Genomic DNA, 16,022 nt, shown 5'->3' with positions numbered 1-16,022 from the left:
CCACTCGTGTGTCTACTGTGCTCCCCTGCCTTGTCGGTCCCTCTGGCAGCCTGTGGAGAGCACCTACGCTATTCCGCTGCATCTCCCAGAAGTCTTCCTTAACTGGCTCCAGATAAGTGCCCTCTCCCTTTCCTACCCCTCAGTAGCTACATCTTATATAACTTTTTGTGCCTCCGTTTCTGGGTCAATAAAATGGAGATAATTAGAGCACTTATCTCAGAGAATCTGAGGGAGAACTGAACCTAATAACCCATGGAAAGAGCTTAGAACAGTGTCTGGCCATAGAAGCAACCACTTACTAAGTGAATTAAAAAAATGAATGAAATAAATGAAACCAGATCCCCCCCCACCCCCGGTTGAGAGGAGTGGGGGGAGGTGAAACCCTAACTTCTCAGCCACTTCCCTTCCCTCCCTACATGCTCAGAAGGCACAGAATTCCTGGGGCTCCAGAGTCACAATTTGGAACTACTAGTCTTTTCCATACATACTGGGCACTTTGTCATGTTCAAGTTCATGCTTTATTACTACTCTCTTTTGTTTTTTTTTAAAATTTATTTATTATTATTAATTTTTTGGCTGTGTTCGGTCTTCGTTTCTGTGCGAGGGCTTTCTCTAGTTGCGGCAAGTGGGGGCCACTCTTCATCGCGGTGTGCGGGCCTCTCACTGTTGTGGCCTCTCTTGCGGAGCACAGGCTCCGGACGCGCAGGGTCAGTAGTTGTGGCTCACGGGCCCAGTTGCTCCGCGGCATGTGGGATCTTCCCAGAGCAGGGCTTGAACCCATGTCCCCTGCATTGGCAGGCAAATTCTCAACGACTGCGCCACCAGGGAAACCCTATTACTACTCTTTTATTTCTCTCCAAAAATTTTGCCTGTATGTTTTGTCTCACCAACAAGGTAATCAACTTCTGAACAACTAAAACACCAGGCACCTTGAATGGGTGAATGAAAGTCTACCAGGTGTTAATATTTTTTTTTACAGGTTTGACTAAAAGACCTGTGATTGACCATAGAGAGACCATTCATCAATGTTAGTCAGGAACCCACTCCTCAAGGTGGGACCACGGTTGCTATCTGCTTATCGCTATTGGGGGTGAGGGTTGTCTCATTGTCCATCTGATTCTTTTGCTCAAATCTGTCGCCATTTCTGTCGGCTGTGGACTGAGACTCATGGCACTGAGTCTGCTTATACTGCTTATTAGCTACACTGTCATCCCTCCACTCTGCCTGCCTACTTAGAGCTTCTGGGACCAGCTTCTCGGAGTTTCAGGTAGATGAACAGCTTCCTTCCTCTTTGAGTCCCTGGTATCCTTTAAACGTGCTCCTGCCCTGCCACTCGGCAGTGGGTAGGTGACTATCTACAAAAAGCGTCGTATGGAATCACTGTTTGTATCATTGCATTGTGTCCAAGCCTTAGTCCCAGGGTCTCCTAACTTATATGGCAGCTTTGTGAGAATAAGAAAAGGCACTCCCTCCGGTTGGATGCGGCCCCAGAGGTACACGCCTTAGAGAACGAAGCATAGACTAGCTTCCAGCAGTGCACAAGCTGAACAACTATACAGGACATCCCTGCCTGTTCCATTTGCATATATAAATGGTTCCTTCAACTTCCTTTCCTAAATAGTAAGTAGGACCTTTATTTCACAAAATGTGCTTCTCTTGGTGTGCTTGTCTAAATTCTTTCAAATCTGGGTCATCAATGACTTAAAAATGAATCCTCTCCTCATTTGAATTTTATTAAAAATTACGTTCTCTTCCAAAGGCTGTAATTCTGGCTACTGATAATGATTCTATAGCCGAAAAGGTGTACAACGATCACAGGACCTTGCTTATTACACACTTCGATCATTCCTATTCTGGATGTGCTGAAGAAAGTCAATAGTCTAGACTACCTGGGACTCATTTTCAAACTATTTCCTCCTGACCTACAGAAATGCACAGAGCAGCGAAAGCCAGTAAGGAATTGTCTCCTTTGTCTTTTCCAAGAGGGCAGAAGGAGGGAGGGAGAGAAGGAGAGAGAAAGGGAGGAAATAAAAACAACCTGGGAAAGAGATGTAAAAGAAGACAGGGGTCCAGAGGGGCAGCTGGGGCCTTGGAGGAAAATAGAATCTTTGAATGTGTTCCTGCCAGAGACAAAAGCACAGGCTCATTTAAAAAACAAAGGAAGGCAGCTTTCTTCTAAAGCCTGCTGTGCACCAAATATAGGTACTTAGATTCAGTTCTCCACTTTCTGAGGATGCAACTTACAGGGCAGAAACAATACAGTGAACGCATTTGCCTTACTTTCTCCTACCCACCTTAACTGTCGCCCACCCAAATAATTCCTCTGAGTAACACATTGGGAACCTTTAGCTCTCTGGTACTGGCAGTTTTAATGTGTCCATTGCCAGCAATGAATTTTGTGCCAAGAAAAACCGACTTCTGGCGTGGAAGGATTAAACAGTCCTCGGGTGCCATCTGTGCAGTGAAGTGAGACAGTGACTTTGTGCTCCCAGCATTCGTGTATTGCCATCGGTAGGAGGAAGAGACTTCTATTTACATGACTACCTCAGGCAGAGACCATCTAAGGGGAGAGATGAAAATGGCCACCGCAGTGGTGGGTAGAGCTGGAGAAGAGGGGGATGGGTGTGGGAAGGAAAAGCCTATGGGAAAATCTGGAGAAAGATACAGGTTGACATGGCAGAGTAAAACGAATTATCCTCTAGGGGGAGGGCTGGTTGAAGAGGAAACACCCTGTTGGCTGATGTCCTTGAAGTGCAGTAGGGTAGGTGCTACGGACTTCCTTGGATGCCAAGGTTTAGACTTGACCCTGTACTTCTAGGTTCAAAGGCTTTCAAAATGGGATTTTTAAAATGAACTTTTGACTCATCATCCACCAGGTTCGAGTCAGGATGAGGGTCCCGGGCAGTACACCTCTGATGTTTTGGGGAGTTTTTAGTACTTTAGGATATTTGAGAACACCCTTTAGCCATGCCCCAAATATGGCTCACCACAGGAGGGATCCTGGTCGGGTCACTGGCAAGAAAATTCCAGCCGTAAAATGAGAGAAATGATGGAGACATATAATTTTTATAACAATGTTTCCCTTCAAAAAGTTTTAAAATTAACTCAAAAAAGGTTTTAACGTTTCTATTTCATACTGGGTGATCCAAAGAATACAATGTTGAGCAAAGCCTTGAATGACTAATAATACTGCAGAGGAGAAAAAGGAGTACAAACTAACAATGGGTCCAAGATGGATAAATTGAGGATTAAAGATATACAAGGAGGGGCTTCCCTGGTGGCGCAGTTGTTGAGGGTCTGCCTGCCGATGCAGGGGACACGGGTTCGTGCCCCGGTCCAGGAAGATCCCACATGCCGCGGAGCGGCTGGGGCCGTGAGCCATGGCCACTGAGCCTGTGCGTCCGGAGCCTGTGCTCCGCAACGGGAGAGGCCACAACAGTGAGAGGCCCGCGTACCACAAAAAAAAAAAAAAAAGATATACAAGGAAAATGTCATGGGAGTCAAGAGAAAATGCTAGTCCTCTGGGCGAGCAGGACAAATTTCCTAGTGGATGAAGACAGAGGGGGAATGACATTCCAGGTCGAGGAACAGAGGACAAAGGCACAAAAGGGAAGGCCCAGAAATATTCAGTGAACATTCCAGGTAGACTGGGCCATTCTAAGAAAGGTGTTGAACACCTGGTTAAAGAATGAGGGCTTGGGCTTCCCTGGTGGCGCAGTGGTTGAGAGTCCGCTTGCCGATGCAGGGGACACGGGTTCGTGCCCTGGTCCAGGAAGATCCCACATGCTGCGGAGCGGCTGGGCCCGTGAGCCATGGCCGCTGATCCTGTGCGTCTGGAGCCTGTGCTCCGCAACGGGAGAGGCCACAACAGTGAGAGGCCCGTGTATCACAAAAAAAAAAAAAAAAAAAAAAGAATGAGGGCTGGACTAGTTGAGTGCACAGGAAAAGTCCATGAAAGTGTTACGGGTGAGGCTTAACCTCACACCTCTGTGTGGTACAGGCTGGAGTGTAGAAAGATAAGCTAGGGGGGGACCCATGGGGTTACTGTTGTAGAAGGAGGTAGTCATGTGACAGCAGCAATGTGGTTATGGAGCAGGGAAAGGATGTCTAAAGCAGCTTATTGGATGTGGAGGAGAAAGAATGGGAAAAACTGAGTCCAAAGTATCATGTGGGACACTCAGCAGAAATAAGGACAACCTGATTACGGGACTGCTTTGTAGTGGAAGATGATTGGTACGTCACACTTTACAGGTTGTTACTTTTCTATCTTGACTGAAAAACAGAGATGAAAACACACACACACCCAGGCACAAACACACGCATACACCTCCCCGCCCCTGCCCCGCAAGCCTTGCTAAATAAAACTGAAAGGAAGAGGTAAAACTAAACTGTCTGTACATATCTTGCAAAATTAGACATTTTATTTGCATTTTCTTGTGCTTTGATCAAATGGCTTCAGAACCAATCATAATGATGACATCTTACAAAAATGTACAAATATGGCTCAGAGCAATGTATGAATAGGAGGCCAAGGCATTGAGAGCTGTGGCGCAGATGAGGAGAAATTGTGGTCTTAAATTGTATGGGTTATTGTTTTTTTTTTATCCTGGGAGGAGTTTTGAATATCCTCCAGAGAATGTAAACATCAGATGATTGACCTTGTCATCTGTAAGTTTCAGGGTTTTCAATTTACATGACAGAATCAGGAAAGTTGTGTTTTTTTCTGGTTGGGGGGCAATGTGTTGGAAGGATCCCTAGTACTTTGGCTGACACTTCCAGCTGCAGCAGGCTGCCACCAAAGAGAGGACCCTGGCTTTGCGGTGGCACCCACACTAGCACACGGGGGCCGCCAATGATGGCTACACACAGACCATATTTCAGATGCTGTAGCCCATCTGTACAGCAACCTGCCCACTGACTCTTCCATCAGGCAACCAGCCCGTGGATGCTATTCAGTAATTTGGGTTCAAGGGCTTTTCAGAGTATTACCCTCCTGTACCTACACCTCACCTGCTTTACTCAAATCTTGTGTGAAAAAAACTGTACATATTTGGCTATGAATAAGAAAATTATAGGCTTGTCCATACAACTTAATTATGATAATACCATGAGAAATTTTAATATGTAGTTAAAGGTTTAGAGAGTCTTCTGGGCTCTAAAGGAATACGTTGAATTTGACATGTTTTCTGAACTGAAATTTTTATAATTAAAGTAATTATCTGGTGTTGCTTTGTATTTCCAAATGAACGCATATTGTGACCTATATAGCGTACGATAAAGGCTGTAATTATGCAGAATATAGTACGGGAAGCTATTGGAGTATCTCTAAACCACCTGTGTTATTTCTTTTTAACAAGAATTTCATTGGAAATAAAAATATATATATTTTCTGGAATAGATCCACTTAAAAATGTTCTTATACCACTTATAAATAGGTTATAAAATGGATCTAGTTCACCATCTCTTACCCTGTAATGGTCAAGGTTGTCTTCTGGAATTGGAAGACCCATGTAACGTTCTGTGTACACTGAGTCTGTGATGGAGAAAAGAAAAAAACTTAATTCATACAATAAAAACTTTTTTCCCTTTTTTGGGGGTTACTTTATATGCTTTCATATTCTTTACTTGTGCAAAGGTCTATAGTGTTACCCTCAGAATATCTCCTCCAGATCATCTCTACTTGGCTTTTTAAAGCAGCCAGACTCCTGCCTTTCCATACTCAGCCTATAGTCCATTCCCTTTAGCCCTTCCTGTGAGGGCAGAGGGAGACCAAACCAGGTGATCTAAAACCCAATCAACAACCCGCCTGTAGAAAAGTCAAATGGGAAGTGCTAAGTGATGAGGACTCTACATTATCTTCTGACCCTCTCAAAGATCTTGATTAGCAAGTCAGGTAATGTCTCAATTGTCTTGAATTTCTTGGTCCTGACATCAGTCAGTATATGCTTTACTTTAGGATACTCTCTTTCCTACTGGAAACTCCTCATAATTTTCAATTACTAGTTGCTTACTTAAATCATATATTGTTTTTGGTGGGGGGGGGACACAGATCAAAAGGAAAGAAATCAGTTATCATTTATTTGCTGTAAAACCCTATAACGTCTCAGCTACTCCATCATAATGCAAGTTAAACATCTGTTTTCTCTCATTTTGTGGAGAGGCCTCAATTCTGATGTTATAACTATTGAGTATTGAGAAACAGACTACATTAGTATCTGTGCTGAAGCGACATAAGCTGTTTTATCTATAGATATGGCAGAAAAACATATGCATTGTTGGTTTGGTTATTTAAACATATTTTTGACCTAATTTTAAAAAATTAAATCATGTATCAAATGTACGTGTGTGTGTATATGTATGTGTGTGTGTGTGTGTGTGTGTGTATTTCCTAAAATATCAGTGAGAAAATTTACTGTGGCTGAATTCCAATATAACTTTAAAAATCTGAAATAACTGTTTTTGAAACATGACCAGGTTACAGTAAATAAATAAGTATAATATGTTTCCATTGTGCTACATAGGTTAATGGCTTGAATTTCACTATAATTGTACCGGTATTTCAATATTGATTTAATTAATTATTTAGAAAAATATATCATCAAAATAACAAGCTTAAACAACATCCTAACCCTTTGTGAATGACTGGAATTGGAGATTAAAAACTACATTGATAACTAATGTTAGTTGTTCCATGTGTATTGCTCATGCTTTTCCTATGGAAATCAAAATATTTTCCTCCAAAATGAGTAACAGCAATATTTTATCATTTTGATTAAAGTGAATACAGACTACAAGCAACTTTACATATCTAGAGGACACTAATATATAAAATATAGTATCTTAAAGTACACTTTTAAAGTATAAGATTTTCCTAAAATGCTCATCTTTTAACATTTAAATATAAATAACTTAGGTTATACATTTAATGGAGGAGGGTGGGGGAATAGCTTTTCAGGGCAAAATAAAAATTTCCCCAAACAGCTACAGTTCTTCTTGTCCTAGAACATAATACCCCTTTCTTATTATGCTAACCAGGTTTACATGTGTAAGAAGGTCTCAAATTTTAAAAATACTATTTAAAAAATGCTTAGTGTTGTGGTTGTAAACTTTTAGAAGTACGTCTTGCAATACCACTTATGTACTCCTTCAATTTGATTTTTGAGTAATATTGTTCAAATTTGCACATATATAAGAATTCTAGAAAGTTCCCAAGTGTTAGGTTGGTCCATATATGTTTAATAACGTTCTCTTCTTACCATTATGTAGTTCCAGACTCACAAAGGTTGTTTCTATTTTATTGACCACCAGAGGTCTCCAAAAACAAGGCTTCCAATAGAACAATTAATATTAAGCAGGAAAGAATTACCTGAAAGCAAATCTATTGTGTGAGGATCAATCCTAACTATGTTCTCCAGTTTTTTTTGGAACTAAAAGACGGTGTTGTCTCTTTTATACACTGGCTTCTCTTGACTTGGAGAGGCTTTAAAGAAGAGTTTTCCACAGGACTGGTACTGCGATATATTAGGACATTAAATATTTAATGAGCATATTCATTATGAATGATTCTATCCTTATACTGAATAAAAGACTTGGGATGGGGTAGGAAAAGATACAGGAAAATAATTCACCTTCTCACCACCTCTGGCTCTTCCCCCCTACCTAGTGTTTCACTGCTTACCTGCTCTCACTTGGGAATTATACCTTACATGTGTATGATAGAACAATACTTTCTCAGCAGTGAACAGGATATTCTAGAGTGGCTTTCACCTACTCAGAGACAGTGCAAACAAAACCCCCAGGAATTCCCCTGCCCTAGTCTCTTCTTTCCACCCAAAGTCCTACTTATATTTGACTTTTACCTGAAGGGAAAGAGATACATACTTCTCTTATTGTTCTAATATGCGAAGCTTCAAACTCAAGTTAGAATAAAAAGAAGGAAGGGTTTATCTCAAGAACTGTAGCATTGGGGATGTTTTAAAATGTGGAAAACTGAATTTGTTGATAAGACATTTAGAAAACAAAACTGGTTGGTAACTAAACGTGTAGATAGCATTTACTACCGTCTAACATTTCACAATGGCAGAATAAGTGAGACTGTTTCATTACAGGTATCCATAAAGTACTTCTAAGATGAATCCGTTTATTTACTGTAGAAACACTGAAACTCAAAAAGGAATGGTTTTGTCATTGGAATGTGAAGGTTCACACTCAGTAACTCTGTACCTGTGAGTGATCACTTACCATAGTACTCCCACTTTGACACGGGCGCCACGGCTATTCCACACTTGAACACGCCACTTCCTGCTCCCAGGACCATTGAGGTTACATACCCTCCATATGACTAAGAAATGGAAACAGTTATTTTTATGGAGGTAAAGGAATTAAGGACATATGGTAAGCAAGTCGCAGTTTCCACATTTCTCACATCTTTATATACTGTGCCTCTTTTGAGATAGAAAGCATGGTAGAGAAGGTTTAAATTGGCCTTAGTTGGGTAGTGGCTAAAGACTACACTTTCAGAGCCCTGGTCCCTCTTCTTGGCAGGTGTAAGGGGGAAAGTATTGAAAATTTGCTGGGTAGTACTAATTGAAGACAAAAAACGGACCAAAACCAAAACCAAAATAAAACCTCCCAAAACCAAAAAAGCAATAAACACTAAATCTTTACTGACTTGGACCCATGAGAAAAAGTCTCCCTCCTTCTATCCTTCTTTTCCTTTATCCCTCTTTCTCTCCTTTATTCTTTTTCTCCCTTCCTCACCTCCCTATCCCATTGTAATAAACAAAAGTGTAAGCCTGGGGGGACTCATCGCCCAGAAATCTAAGACATTGGACCTTCTTAGATTGAAATGATTGACATGATTTTCACCTCCAAATATGTACAAACAACAGTAAATGATCCTGCTCTGGGTTATATTCACTAAAGAAGGTGTACAGATTCATCAGCCAAACTACTCACCCAGCCCCAAATTGCAATCCGTTTGTCATCCACAAATCCCATTTTTGAAAATTGTCTAAAATACATGGAACAAGTCCACGAATTAGTATCACACTGTGTATAGAAAACTAAGATAACTGCACAAATGTGAGAAACCCTGCCATTTGTTCTCTATTTCATTCTATTAGAAACAAAGATTCATTGCTGCCAGCAATCAAATAAACACCTGAGATCGATGTCTATCATTTTTAACTTGAGCCAGATGAACAAGGTTTACTTGTGTTGGAGTCCATAAAAAAAGTGTGTGTGTGTGTGTGTGTGTGTGTGTGTGTGTGTGTGTGTGTGTGTGTGTTTCACAGAAAACAAATCCTGGCTGTTTTTTTCACAGCTTTATATAAAAATTTGCAGCCCAGATGCACTTTTCTTTACATAATTGAATTTCAATCTCTCCAGATGTTTTACAGTTTGAGAGAGGCCGTCCCTGCAATGGAGAAGTATAGAGGTGTGTGGAACATCTGGGTAGGGCTTAGAAATGTCTCTGGGCCCCCTACCTGAGAACTTAAACATCATTCTCTAAATACATCCCTTCTTATGATGGGTGTTGATTAGTTAGCTCAGCACTATTAAATAAGAAGCAATTTTTCCTTGATGGATGAAGAAGTCTTTTTGTCATTAAATTGTGTTCAGGATTGGAATCCAGGTAAAGAAAGGAGAAAAAGGTTCTTTGCGTCTATTTCTTAATCTTACCCTTATATCAAAAGGTAATGTGTTTACTTTAAAAAAACAATCTAGCAAATGGGGCCCTTAACTTTGCAGTGTCAAGGGAGGAAGGGCACCCTTGCATTGACTTATATGTGACTTTAAAAAGCTTTGTTTTCAATTGATGATATATGTTTAGACTGCCCTGAGTTAAGCAATATTAGAAAAAATTCAATGTAAATAGTTTTCAACTCATTATCCTCTCCACGCAAACCTTTTAAACTTAGAACACATACGTACAGAAACGTGCACCACATCATGCCTGTACAAGCTGGTAAACTTTACAGAGTGAGCACACCTTGAACCAAAATACTGGGCATTACTATCACCCAGAAGCCTCTGTGTCATTTCTCTCTTTGGAAAAAGAAAAAAAGAAATGTCTTCCTTTTATTGGATTCCATAAAAATTTCACCTGAATTTGTACCAATATAAACTGGGTCGTGCAGGATATACACTTTTGTTCCTGGCTTCTTTCACTCAACAGTCTGCGAGATGCATCTGTGTTGTTGTGTATAGTTCCTTTTAGTTGCTGAAAAGCAGCTACTCATTACTTTTTAAATGGAGTTGTAGATTGTGGATAACACAATTCTATCATTTTAGACTTGAGAAGACCTGGAAATCATGCCCTCTCTCACAGAGGACCAATCTGAATAAATAAAAATGTGTTTGTAAAATATCAAAGCCTCACTCCTGAACCAATTTGTCCTCTCTCTTATCTAACCTTTTTTTTTTTTTTACTTTCAAGGATAATAGCTAATCATTAACTTTGATGTAACAGACTTAGGGATACTTAATACATTGTCATCTTCTCTCCTCTTTGGTTGTTCCTCTTTTTAAAGGCCTTTTCCTCCGTCCATTTAATCATTCACAATTTTTCTCCATTTCCTAGCTTATGGTTTCACAACATTATTTAAAATCACTAACTTACTTTGCTTTCCAGACATCTATGCAGTTGGTTATAGAAACTCAAAGACTACGTTTCCCATTTACCAGTTGAATGCAATTGAATGTAAGTTGGAGGGAGACCTAGTTTCAAATCCTGACCAGTCTTGGCAAATTACCTAACCTAAGAGCCTCCATTTCTTTACCTGAAGTGTAAGGTATGAACAACCACCTCTCAGGGTTGCCGTGCAGCTTCAATGAGAATGCAGGTAAAACACTGCATGTTACATGTGCATTCCAGGGTAACCATCATTCATGACTAAAACCTTTCTTAAGCCATATCACATCTATTTATAGTCTCATAACTGATGTCATTCATCCTTAACAAAGCCCTTATAATTGTGAGTGACAATGGTCGTGTTCCACAATTTTCCCAAATTGAGGGAGTAACCCTCGCTCAGTAGAATGTAGGAGTCACTCCTAGGACTTCATAGCTGTCACCCTCCTCCAAGGTAAATGTACACCAAACTCCTCTACTTATCCTTGACTACAGGTTGGCTTGCTTGTTTAGTTAGATGTTTACTCAGGGGTACATTTATTCCTCGGTTTGTCCATGTGTTTGATGAATTCTGAGTCCCAATTCCTAGAAGGTGGTAGCACATAGGTCAACTCTCTTTCTAAGTCTAAACATAATATCTTCACTAAAAATCCAGCCCAAGAATGAAAGATTCATCCCAGGACACTTTAAATTCTTTACACTTCACAACTTTAAAATATAAATGGAGGGAGAAAGAAATCAAATGACGTTTGAATTCATCTCCTAGTCACTCACCTGGTTGCTTCAATTTGATCTTCAACTTCAAATGTTCCCAGTCTTCTGTTGACTGCGTGCATGATCTTATCTCCTTGGTAACCACTTCCTCTGCCATCAAAGCTAGCTACTATAATGTTTTCTGTGCTTGCAAGGTAAGTAGCCCAGTTGAGTCTGAAGACAGCATCTGCTTTTTGACTACAGGGGCCTGCATATCTGTGAAAAATCCCAAACTGTTAGCCTTTGTGGTTTTCCTGAATCAAATGAGGAGTGCTTGCATTTCTATCCCCTGTGGACAGGAAGTGTACGTCTTCCTGTTCATGAGCCTGAAATCGTGCCAGCCACCGGGGGTGTCCACAATGGGTCCTCTAAAACTTGGCAACATGACTATAATGGCTGTGTGTTTCCTCCAAAGAGGCCCATCAGTTTTATCTTTGAAAACTGTTATCAAACACAGACTTCACAGGCCAACGGTTTCTAAGTCATATATATCTTGGAGATCAAAGAAGTAAATATTCTAACAATTGGGATAGGGGAGTTGTGTTATGAGAAAACAATGAGGATGACAATAAATACAGCTTTGAATATATCTTTCTGACTGAGCTTACAAACATTCCTAGACTACAAGTTTCCTTGGTTGGAACTTCCTTAAGGACTTTGACTGCTGTGGGATATGCGCCGCATGTGCCTCAGTGCCCAGGACAGTGCTGCTCACTAAGGCTCCACAAGACACTGCGAATGGGCCAAAGTATGAATGAACACCATTCCTTAAAACTTCAGAGGAGAAACAAAGAGACTATATTGGAAGATGGGTATACTGTTTGGCATTCTATTCATTAACAAGTTTAACGCCCTCGTAGCTGCATTCTTCATATAGGCTATAACTTATCCATACACAGCTGTGTGTACAATCTCCATCAAGCCGTCTCATTTTCATTTGTTAATCAAGAGACACTCCCTACAGCTCATTGGATCTCATGTAAATACGTCTTCTTTGCACCATCTACAGGACTCCTGGACCCAGATCTTCTCCAATAAGTCTTCCCTCCCCAGACTGTCTCTCCTATTCATCTGCTCGCTCTTCCCTCCACAGGACTGGACAAGTCCTGCTTGGACCACTTTGCTAACATTTTCCTCCCTTTCCTTAGGGATGGCAGTCAAAAGAACTTTAGTTTTAAACAAAATATTATATGACTTTAATTTTACACTAGATTTTGCAACATTCTATCTTTAAAAAGAAGAAGGCATTCATGAATTTCTTGGGCAAGTAAACATTTTTTAACATGTGAAATGCCTTGGTCCTTTCAATGGTCTTATATTTGGTAGAGTAATAGCTTCCCTTAATATTAACTATGTATCAAGTTACCTAACCCTGTAAGATTAAACGTCATTTTTAAAAATAGAAAACAAAGATTTAGACATATATGAAAATGAAGAGGAAAGTCACTGAAAAGAATGGGCACCAAAGTTACCATATTTTTTTAACTTTCCTAATGAAGGGGAGATCTAGTCATTACTTACTGGGGAGTCCAAGAATATAAAAATATCACTTTTTTGTTTTCTAACAAACGCTTGTGTCAAAATATCACTCTTTTTTTAAAGGTAAAGGATCCTTGTTGTTTAGTATTGGGGCTAAGGCCCAAAGCAAGTGAGTGCTACTGTAGTCAATATTTGACTAAATTAGGTGTAATGAGAATCAAATAGCATATCTGGAAGTTTAAAATACCTCTTTCTCTTTCTTTGAGCTTCTATGTTTGGTTTACATGGAACTGTAAACACAGTGGAACAAGGCCGTGTCTGATGCTAGTATCTGTATCCCTTCTTTTTTTTTTTGCTAGTAGCAACAGGAAGGTATCTCTGAGTTTTCAGTTTTCCTTTCTGTATAATGGGCCCAACAGAACTTACCACATCGGCTTGCTGTGTGGACAAAATAAGGCAAATTACCTGGCATGCAGCAGGCACCCAGAACTTTTATTGGTTTGTTTCATTTTGAATAAAGGAAATGAGGCAAGTTGGGACAGGAAGAGTGGCATTGTGGCATTCTGTGTGAGGTCAGGGCAATTTTGGAAATATTGAAGTAAAATATGTTCCTAGTAATTATCAAAAATATTTTACAAATATTTATCCTTTATTTATTTATTTTACAAAAATATTTACAAAAATATTTTACAAAAATATTTTACAAAGATGCCATATTTAGACCTCACATGAGCTCTTATTTACTGCTCAAAGACTTGTAATTTCAGAACTTTCTTTAGGACTTGGAGAAGTTTGAATTATAATGAATACTTTCCTGTATCACATCTTCTCTTCACCAAAAAAGGGAATGGAAAATACCAGGCATATTTCAGGGACTAAAGAAAGAGAAACCTGACATTGGAATGAATTAAAGGCTACCAATGGGAGATGTTTGGGCAAATTTGGAGATAAGGAAACTGTGAAGACTGTTAATACCCATCTATTGTTTGTTAAAATGTCCATGAGGTAAGGACAAACAAGGGGACTTGAGCATCTCTTTGGAATTCCCTTGGAGTTCAGGGGGGAAAAAAAAATCAAAACAAACTCCATATGCCATTATGATAGAAGAAAAGTGTCTACCTTCTCCATTAGAAAGATGGTAGAAAACACAGGTTTGGATTTGCAATTGCAGAATGGAAGAAGAAATATTAAAACTGCTCTACAATGATTCAGGAAGAGAGAAAGGATGCATTTGGCTCTATTTCTCAGTAAGCTGCACCGGGCAAAAGATGGACAATGGTTAACTTCTAAATTATTCCCTTATCTTGAATACTTACACATCTATTAGCAGAGGATATTTCTTGGATTTATCAAAATGAGGAGGCAAGATCATCTGATACCAGAATTCTAAACAAACAGAAAGGTTAATTAGTGAATTAAGAACACTTATTAGCACGTGATTTCGGTTCCTTATCTTTGTCAGTGATAAATAACATGTAGAGTTTAGCAGTTTGTTAAATTAGAATAGAAAAAGAAAATGAACCGATTTGATCCAGCATGTTTTTCAGATATAAACATATTCTCTTTCAGGTTAAAATACTAGTTTAAGGTTAAAACAATAAAGTTGTTTCCAATGGATCTATTAAATACATTGGTGCCTTGTAAAATAAAAGGGCATCTTAGAATTGCTGATGTTTCGTTTTTATGATTCTGTTCTTTGGCATCTGATCTACTCATCTAGTTTGTTTATGGCTTATGTTTTAAGTTTTCCTCCAAAATGTTTTCCTCTTCTTGAATTTCTTTGAAGATGTTTAGGATTTTTAGTTGGCCTTAACTCTATCTTAAAATTCTGATTTAATAACATTTTTGTAATTCTTATTGCCATCCCAGACCGTAAAGCTGAGTTCCCATTTTCAGCTCTGTGTTTCACAGAATGAAATCGGGTTTATGTGGGGCAAACTGTTCTGTACGATCTTGTGCAGGTCTGTTTAATTCTCTGTGCTTGATTTAACTTTAACATCAGTTTAATAAAATTTGTTCCTAAATAATAAATCGGTTACCTTTGCTCCCAAATTCAGGCTAATTAGTTAGACTAATCTTTTTTTTTTTAAAGAGAGAGAGGGAGAGAGAAAGAGAAAGAGTTGTTTCATATTTTAATAAGATTATTTCCACCTTCAGTAGATTTAATCTGTATGGAAAAAAATCCTTATCTCTAGAGCTGTTCTTCCTTATGTTTATCTTTCTTTTGTTTTTTGTTTATTATAATTATTTTAGTTGAGGAAAAATTAAAAGTTTAAGAGTAAAATCTTTATATAGATAGATTTTTCTTCAATTTGTATTTTGCTGGTTATTTTATGCCTTCTGACTAAATGTGCTTATGAGAACAAAAGTTTTAATCTTTATTATATTTGAGTAGAATGTCAAACTATCAGTTGATAATGATGTTTTTAATAAATATGCCAAAGTCAACACTTGATCTCCCCTTTGTTTGAATCAGCACTGGTTGATTGGAAATGTTTTACTTCCTGTCTTTTGGAAGATGCACCGTCTCTCCTTTGGCGGGGGGTGTCACATCCTAATATTTAATAGGTCACATCTTAAGATTCAACACCTTCTGTACCAGGTGGTCCAGATAGCTCTCCAGGACTGTCTCCAGAACTCTAAGCCCTTGCCACCTAAGCCAGATTCAAGGTCCAGCAGCACTGGCATCACATAGGAGCTTATTACAAACTTAGAATCCTGGGCCTACCCTGACTTGCTGGTTCCAAATATGCATGTTAATAAGGTCCCAGGTGATCCACAAGCACCTGCAGTTTCAGTAGCACTGCTCTAAGCTCTTCTTCAAAAGTACCCTCTACTCTCCGTGCTTTTCCTGCCATTTAAAATTGGATGACCTGAGTTTCTTCCATTATGATCCTATATTTTAAAAAGAATCTAAAATAAATCAATCTTGATGGATTCCCCCTCCCCTATGAGTTGTGAGCCCTTAATAGAAAAGACAAGCAAACAAATAAAAACAACAACAACAAAATTACAAGATTTCCTACTCAAAGAAACCCCTTGTTCTTAGTCGTCCCTGAACATAATCCATGATCAGGCCACCAGGCCAGGGCCTATCACGGGGAGGAGGTTAGCGAAAATTCAAGACTTCTGTCCTGAGACTGAAGTTTCAACA

At 39.3% G+C, this 16,022-nt stretch overlaps 1 protein-coding gene across 6 annotated transcripts in view; it reads right to left on the bottom strand.

The window, feature by feature from the left end:
- The window catches only part of DPP4 (dipeptidyl peptidase 4), a 77,432-nt gene that overhangs the window by 8,291 nt on the left and 53,119 nt on the right, over window positions 1–16,022 (bottom strand). For all 6 annotated transcript variants that reach the window (XR_012333107.1, XM_019923175.3, XM_019923174.3 and 3 more), the window contains 5 exons: window positions 14,185–14,254; window positions 11,411–11,605; window positions 8,959–9,013; window positions 8,242–8,341; window positions 5,469–5,533 (listed from right to left, as the gene is read on the bottom strand). Coding sequence is in view for 5 of the 6 variants with exons in the window: in XM_019923175.3 (XP_019778734.1) it covers window positions 5,469–5,533; window positions 8,242–8,341; window positions 8,959–9,013; window positions 11,411–11,605; window positions 14,185–14,254 (485 nt within the window). In the remaining variant the exon portion in view is untranslated. The remainder of the gene's footprint in view (window positions 1–5,468; window positions 5,534–8,241; window positions 8,342–8,958; window positions 9,014–11,410; window positions 11,606–14,184; window positions 14,255–16,022) is intronic.

The sequence above is a fragment of the Tursiops truncatus genome, chromosome 7, assembly GCF_011762595.2.
Source record: "Tursiops truncatus isolate mTurTru1 chromosome 7, mTurTru1.mat.Y, whole genome shotgun sequence".
Classification (NCBI taxonomy): domain Eukaryota; kingdom Metazoa; phylum Chordata; class Mammalia; order Artiodactyla; family Delphinidae; genus Tursiops; species Tursiops truncatus.
This window is presented reverse-complemented; position numbering and strand designations above follow the sequence as displayed.